Raw genomic sequence first — 8692 nt, forward strand, 5'->3', positions numbered from 1 at the left:
AAAATTTGACAAACTGATGTTGACTTTCAGGATGCGGGTTCACGTTGAAAATACGAAAATTAAAGAAGACTCACAGTGACATTGTAACGAATAAAGTGTATAGCTGAAAATTTTGATTTCTCTTAAGAAAATTGACCCCAATGTTTTGTGCAGTACAGTACGATGTTGATTAAATATATGTGTCTTGGTAATAACTGCTTTATTTCACATATATAATGATCATGGACAAAACGAAACAATGCACACTTCTCAAATTGATTTGATCATATTATGTTGTATGTGAAAGGATTTTAGTTTTTGAATAGCTTTGCTTCTACAGCATTTGACTTTGAGAGATTAAGGGTAAAAAAAGGGAAAGACCTTTTTGTGTCTATAACAACTGAGGGAAATTCTAGAATTAAATATGTTTTTCAAGAAATAAGTAACGCAAGTAAAAGATGACAGTAAGGAGCTTTTTATTGTTAGAAAACATTTCTTGAAATCATCATAGTTAATAGCAATGTATAATATTGCAACTGTAATTATTCAATTTTTCACGGCTTTGGGCATGGTATATGTTTACAGATGAACAATAAATACTACACAGAATACTTCCTTGTTGTTAAATCTGCCTTGTAAAAAACTGCATTGCGTCTACTTGGTGCTGTTGTCAAGAAGCCTCAGACACATGAAACATGTACTTAAGTCTGGGGGATATATAAACGTACTTCTATGAATAGCTGTTAGAAATTTTGTTCATTTCATTTTTTAATATTAAAGCACTTATAATACTCCTGATCATGACCAATCCATTTTTTAACTAGAGTTTTTATTGATTGTAGAAAATCGTAACATATCTACAAAATGATAACTTTTCGTGTCATTTTCGTTTCGTGAAATTCACTAAGTATTCTTGTGGATGTGACGTTGCTCCCAAAACAGGATCATGTAGTGGAGGTACCTTTTGATTTTCAGCTAACTTAAAATGGTATTGATTCAGAAAACTAGCAAGAATGGTTAATAGCTGAAGTTTAGCAAGCTCCTTTCCTGGACACGCACGTAGTCCCAGACCAAACGGCATAAAAGCCTGGTGCTTAGTCCATCCAACAAATTCCCCATTGTCCTGAAGAAAACGCTTAGGATCAAAAGATTTCGGATCATCCCAATTACGTGGATCAGAGTTGACGCAATAGTTGTTTACGAGCACCATCATGTTCTTAGGTATTTTGTGGCCCATAACAGTCGTATTGCGCATGGTACGATGGGGTGGGAAAAACGGAGAGACTGTAGTCAAACGAAAGACCTCACAAACGAAAGCATTCAAAAAATGAAATTTTTTTAAATCTAAAATATTTGGCATGTTCTTGTTTTCCATACAATTATCCAACTCATCATGTATTTTGTTTTGTATATCTTCACGAAGCACCAGGTGTAAGATACACCAATTTAAAGCATTGACACTTGTCTCAGCGCCAGCAGCTATTATGTCAATCATTAAGAACATTACGTCATCAATTGTACCATGAATATTTTTACCTTCTTTTATTTCATTGTTGTAAGACAAAATCATTGCATCTGTAATATCGCGAACCACTCCATCTTTGTACGTAGCTCTGTGGTGATCTAAGACCTCACCAAACAAATCATACCTGGATTTAAGCACTTCGTTGAGATAAGTTTTGAATTTACTCGGTAGATAACGCAATAAAGGAAAGAGCTGATGATAGCTTCCTTGGCGTCCCAAGTAACTAGATTTTTCTATGAACTCTACGAGTTGTTTTACTTTTTCATCATCATGGGGTAACCGTTCAGATGAAATCCACTCCCACATAAGTGCGAAAATTGTATTTTCAAAGACTTTGTTTAAATCGACGTTTTCCCCGATAAGTTTGTCTAGCCTTGTGAACATGGACAAAACGATGTTGTGGAAACGCTTTTCCATTTTTTGGGTTTGATCACCAAATAAATGAACAGCGCTTTTAAAAACCTTTGAGCGAAATACAAAAGCTGGTCCGTAATCAATAGTGGCGACATCCCTCTCACCCATTATGACAGTTGTTGGGTAAAATTGTTCAGTTGGTCTACCAGCAAAGTCAGTTTTTTTGGTCAGCATGGCCTCTCGAACAGCTTCTATACTGTTAAGAAGAATACAGTACCCAAAAGGGAATTTTAGCGTCATTACGTCAGGATAATTCTTGCAAAGAGCCATTAAGGTATATGGAGGTTTTTTCCCCACTTGATGTAAATTTCCAATGAAAGGGAGGGGTATGGGACCCGGTGGTAATTTTCTACATTCAAGCCAAGTTTGAATGATGTAAGATATCAGGTAAACTGCCACTACTGACAACAATATTTCAAACAGCATCTTGACATTTGACCTATCAAAATAAATGAATTTTGACTCTTTTTTCTCACACTCCATCTAAAATACTAACACGGATAACATCTTTATAGGTGTAAACGAAAAGGGATTTCGATGCCAAGGAAATTACTTATGGTAGCCGGTTTGGGGATCAAAAATGAAACTTAACAAAAAACGTTTGCACTGTAAAGTGCAATACACCTGGTTGATGTATCGAGACTGTAAACTACTATCTCAAAATTATGAATTATTCCATATTTGCATCACTGGTGAAATATTCTGATCATTTGCTAAAAACAAATGGAAATAGTAGGTGAAAGTTTGCCTTTCCTTAGCAATTTGACACTATGCATATTAAAACAGATGCAGCTCTTTTAGAAGCTTGATTTTTGATGATTATTGTGATATGCATGCCTTGAACGGTGAATTCGAGTGTTAATAGCACATTATGAAAAGTAAAAGTAAACATGAGCAATAATATTTACAATTTTGTTGAGGAAAGTTTATCGCTTTTCTTAGATGAGGACCTTAAAAAGTTTGATAATGTACCATTGAACTATAGATTGGATAAAGCACTTCTAGGGCCAGATGTATTAAAACGCATGCGCAATAATTTTTAACTGCAGTTAACATGAATTTCTTAAACAGAGCAGATTCAGGGGGTGTCAAGTGTGTCTAATGACACCGTCAGGATTTTGTAAATTATACAATATCGAATTTCAGAGATCACATATATCAAAGAGCTTTAATACTGTGAGAAAGGCTTCAAAATTTTATTCAAACATAGATAAATTTATATTTTTTTACTTTACACAGCATTATTTCGACACAATCCTTATAAAACACTAATAAATTTTGTCGTAAATGACCAAATAATAATATCGACGAAGCGCTGCATTATACAATATCAATAACAAATTATGACGTATAAAATTTTGAACGATCTATGGATTTAACAGCATGTCTTTGAAGTTGACCTTGTAATCAGAGCCCTCTATTTGTAAGAGTTGGGTCATGGATTGTTCTCTGGTTTGCAAACGTTGATTGGACAATGTCAGTCACATGATCAAGTTCCTTCATTATCGTTCCTAATTTTGTTTGTGTTTTAAGGAAATATTTTCATTTTCTGGAGATATGACTACAATAATTGATTATTTGATAAAAATATGTAACTTTATAGCGCGAGAATCATGGAATCGAGAAAGAAAAAAAGGCTTTACGATAGATTGGGTTGCGCGTAGAGACAACTGTGTCAAACTGCTCTTGACCTAAAGGTTCATTTACGAAGATTGTTTTCGAGTAAAAAAATCATTGGAAAAATTCGTCCTAATGCTAAAGATTCAATAGTTTTCTTAAATACAAAGCCTGTACTTTATAGAAAGATTATGACTAATCATTATGTTCTTAAATGACTCTAAATTACAATCCCTTAACCACTTCAACCAAACAATTATGGTTAATACAGTATGCTAAAATAATATACTTTCGAATATGTTTAGGAAATCCTTTGAAAGTATAGTATCAGTAATCATAAATGAAATGTTTACTGAAACATGTAATATATTACGTAAAATACATTACTTGGAATGAAGTATACATTGCTGTCTGTACTTTAAAACAGAGAGTGATGATTTGGTCATGAATATGATCTGATCTAGTCTTTAAATAATTAATGATTTGGTGTGGTGTTTGGTCTTTATAATTTGAAAAAACATGCAGAAGTTTCGTCATTACTCAACTCAATATTTTTTTAAGAATTAGATTAAAAATTGGATCGGACTCCTATGCAATATCAAAGTCTGTACAAACCGTAACATTTGTAACAAAGAAGACTATTTTTCAACAAAAGAAGTGTTTTATAATGCACAAACAATGAGTTCCTTTTCAACAAATGCCTCGCGAAATAGAAGCCTATACCATTCTGCATTAGAATTCAACTTTAGCTATAATCATAGTTTCAAAAGCATGAAAGAAATCAACAATTTCACATCAGATCAACAGAATTTTAAAGAGCTACTACATCTAACAAATATTTTAAGTCCATAATTTTCCAGCAAAAAAACTTTGTAATCTGTCTGCATTAAATTTTCATGCCTGGATCACATTGCAGCCATTACTCGTAACTACCCGAATAAACGGCTTCTGAAAATTCGGCAAATTCATTACATAGAATCAACTTTTCCATAATTTCGTAAGAGCACAATGGTTATAAGACATTTAAAATAAACGACAAATTTTTTTAAAGCAAACATATTTCGGCATGCTTTATGCCATCTTCAGTGCGAAGTGAATAAATACAGGAGGTTTACATGATAATAAGTTATAGTGATAAAGCGGAAATATCGAATAGTTTTGAAAAATTATTTACAGTTGAATGAGGTGTTATAAAATGTCTGTGTTAGGTTTTATCACAAAAAAAAATATTACGAAGAAAACGAAAAATATATGATAAGGTAGTGAGAAAATCAATAACCTTCTACATAACCACTACAAGAAACTGAACAACCTCACCAGAAACAAGACACTACCCTTCACATATAAAGAAACCGTAACTAACCTATCCTCGCACACATTCAAACCTGAAGAGCTTCATCTCCTAAAGAATGGACTCTGTTACTCCATTAAACCTCCGAAACTTAACGACACCGACATCCTCTCAACATTCGAACGAATCCACTACACCATCACTAACAAGCTGAAAAACAATGACGATTATAATCATGTCAAGAACGAATACATTAACATCGCACAAAGTTACACCTCGTCATACCGTCCTTCACCATCTGATCTCAAAAAACACTGCAACATTAAAAACAACAAGGACATCATTCTACTGAAACCAGACAAAGGAAACAGAGTAGTTATTACGGACATAAAGGTAAATAATAATGCATGCTTAAACATAATCAACAACAAATTTAAATTTAACCATTAGACAATGACCCCACTCTGCTCAAAGAAGGCAGATTACAACGCTTTCTCAGAAATCTCAAAAAACAGTGCTCTATAGGCAACCATATATACTCTTCAGTTTTCCCTAGAGGCTCACAACCAGCTCGCTTTTTATGGTCTCCCCGAACTTCATAAACATAGAGAAAACTATAATGCTCCTCCCATTCGACCTATAGTCTCTTCCACCAACTCATATAACTTTAATCTCTCCAAGCACTTTACTTAACCCTGTCAAACCCAACGATTACACTACATCAGATACACACCCATAACCACAACAACAACTACTTCGTTTCTTTTGACGCCCAAAGTCTTTTCACTAACATCCCCTTAACCGAAACCATAGACATTGCATTAGATCTTATTTATTCACACCATTCCAACCTTATTATTAAAAAACAAGATTTAAAACAACATTTTATCATTGCCACCTCACAAACTCATTTCCTATTTAACGGACAATTTTTTGACCAAATCGACGGAGTCGCAATGGGCTCACCATTAGCACCACCTCTTGCCAATCTTTTCGTGGGATATCATGAAAAGAATTGGATCAAGATCTATGACGGACCTAAAGTATTGTTTTACAGACGCTACGTAGATGACATATTTTGTAGTGTTTAACAACGAGGATGATGCTCTTTCTTTTTTTAATTATTTAAATTTACAAGACAACAACATTGACTTTACCATAGAAAAAGAGCACGACAACAAGTTACCATTTTTAGACATACTCATTACTAAAAACACAGCCACGAACACATACACGACATCTACTCGTCATAAGAAAAATTACACTAGCGTATTACTTAACTTTTTCAGCTTCACCTCTCAAAAGTATAAGACAGGACTGATAAAAACTCTTATAGACCGCATACGGAAAATTAACAACACGTCGACTGGCTACTATCATGATTTAAACGTTCTCATTGACAATCTCAAACGAAACTCCTTTCCCTCGCCTTTAATAGAAAAAATCATTAAATCATATGACCATGACAAAAACATAAACAAGATAAACACCAGAAACAAACCCACACCTACCCAACTCGAGACTTACTTGTTCAAACTACCCTACATAGGCTATATTTCACGAATAACGGAACGGAAATTACACAACTTAATAAAACGCTACTGCACAGACTTAGACATCAAACTAGTTTTTTCATTTTTTAAAACCAAAAATCACTTTAGCTTCAAAGATCCTATTCCCACTCTTTTAAAATCCAACGTGGTTTATGAATTTTCTTGTGCTGGATGTAATTCCAGTTACATTGGGGAGACCACCCGCCACCTTTCCACACGGATTAAAGAACACACAACCACGGACAAAAACTCACACATATTCGGACACTTACTCTCGTCACCACACTGCAAAAACAATTACACACAATCCTGTTTCCGTATCTTAGACACCGCTCACACTCCTTTCGCCCTTAAACTCAAAGAAGCTTTTGTATCAACAAACAAATACAACATCTTAACACTATCTTTGACCTGTAAATGGCTATTACTGCCTTATCATATATTTTTCATTTTCTTTGTAATATTTTTTTTGTGATAAAACCTAACACAAACATTTTATAACACCTCATTCAACTGTAAATAATTTTTCAAAACTATTCGATATTTCAGCTTTATCACTATAACTTATTATCATGTAAACTTCCTGTATTTATTCACTTCGCACAGAAGATGGCATAAAGTATGCCGAAACATGTTTGCTTTAAAAAAATTTGTCGTTTATTTTCAATGTCTTATAGAATCAACTGCTTCAACTAGGTATTCTTAATGCCTTGATTTTCCCAATCAGGTAAATTCATGTAAATCTTCAAATAATTTCGCCGTTCGTTTGTAATTAAATACGAGAAATTTCTGTGACGACAATTCGGTGCGTATGACCTCCTCTAGATCATACCACACGACTGATGAAATTGCTTAAATTGTAATAATTAATGCACAAATTTAAATGGAGCTTCTTCTTTCGTTTGCTGCATTGTTTACTGTTGTGTCTTTAAACTCAATAAGGACTCTGGACTTTACAAAGTGGCTAGAGCCCAAGTCACGAATGTAAACAACGGGACGACAGCTTTGCTACTAATTTACATCCAATAATTCTGAAATTATAGGAAATTATTCCGCGTACAAATAGATTGGTATATGCGAAGTTCTATATTTAATAGTAAAAAATTGAATCAAATTTGCTCTTTATATAATGATGGTATAGCCGTATAGTTTTCTGCCAGACACCGCCTGGCACGGAAAAGCAGAATACGGTCACTATTCTACACGGTGTATAAAAATAAAAGACTCATATAGACATTTGCAAATTGTTAAAGTTTCAATGTTAATGTTTCATCACATTTTTAAAATCAAACAAAACAAGATGTCCATTACATAGACAATAATTGCGCAAAATAAGGGTTGGATTAACGAAAGGTCAAGACAGGGCAGCTGCCTTGCGAACTCAACAATAAGGCCTCTATATTAATCAATTGTTTATTTTATTGTATTTTGTTATTGGAAAAATAAATCGCACATAACGTTTAGAGTAAGAGAAAAAGCAGTGTCACAGACGTTGGCTGCGACTTCCTCCACACATCTTAATCTGGCACTGGTTACGAATGTCGTACAAAGAGTACAATGAAATTTACAACCCAAAATAACTCAAAATAGTAAAATATTATAAGATCGAGCAAAATATTTTTTATCATAACTACGTACCATTTGTTTTGCAGCTATGCGATTGACCAAAAAACTTTGTCGCCCTGGGACTCGGAGAACACCTTCAACCAAAGAATTGATGACTGATGAGCGACTAACTCTAATACTCAATACAGTAGATTTTATTAATATTTACTTATATTTCATTGGTCGAGAGTGTGTCACGTGCTAGAATAAAGAAATTGCATTCGCTGAAAATTGACATTGCGACCATTGACTGTGTTATACGGTGGCCCGTATGTGCAATACACTAAAAAATGTCCAGTACAAAATTAAAGTTTGTAATGCAACAAAACATTCATGAATACAAAAGTTATATTCAACAATGCAAAACTAAGTTATCGCCATGCAAAATCAAAGTGACGCTTACCGGAATTAATGCAGGCGCACTTTCAATTTTAAAACAAAAATTAATCATATTTATTTTGAAATACCCAGGTTTTGTTCAATAGTAGACAGAGAATTTTTTTAATGTTTTGCCCGTTTTGTGGAAGTGTTGTCGAAACAGAGCTGCAGCTCGGGGAAGGAGATGTTGTACGAAAATATTGTAATGGCAAAATTTTTGACATTTTTGAATGCTACTGAAGGTAATACTGTTAGGATGTATGGTAAATGTTTAGGCTCTCAAATCAACCCTTTACGACATCTGTATGACATTATCTACGTACCAAAAAA

At 33.9% G+C, this 8692-nt stretch overlaps 1 protein-coding gene across 2 annotated transcripts; it reads right to left on the reverse strand.

Moving 5' to 3' along the window:
- Positions 1-438: 438 nt before the first annotated feature.
- Positions 439-8134, reverse strand: LOC124453772 (cytochrome P450 1A1-like). Of its 2 annotated transcripts, none has more exons than XM_047004628.1 (2): positions 8018-8134; positions 439-2357 (listed from the first exon to the last, which is right to left on the reverse strand). In XM_047004628.1, exon 2 carries the CDS (start codon positions 2342-2344, stop codon positions 860-862), a length of 1485 nt encoding a protein of 494 aa, XP_046860584.1. In that variant the 5' UTR covers positions 2345-2357; positions 8018-8134; the 3' UTR covers positions 439-859. The 2 variants fall into 2 exon arrangements, with proteins under 2 accessions (XP_046860584.1, XP_046860585.1); XM_047004629.1 differs by having other exon boundaries at positions 439-2114; positions 8018-8107.
- Between the last annotated feature and the right edge of the window lie 558 nt (positions 8135-8692).

The sequence above is a fragment of the Xenia sp. Carnegie-2017 genome, unplaced genomic scaffold (assembly GCF_021976095.1).
Source record: "Xenia sp. Carnegie-2017 unplaced genomic scaffold, XeniaSp_v1 HiC_scaffold_25, whole genome shotgun sequence".
NCBI lineage: Eukaryota > Metazoa > Cnidaria > Anthozoa > Malacalcyonacea > Xeniidae > Xenia > Xenia sp. Carnegie-2017.

Bases quoted from the DNA above. Each gene is read 5' to 3' on its own strand.
- LOC124453772 (XM_047004628.1), bottom strand. From the start codon at position 2,344: ATGCTGTTTGAAATATTGTTGTCAGTAGTGGCAGTTTACCTGATATCT.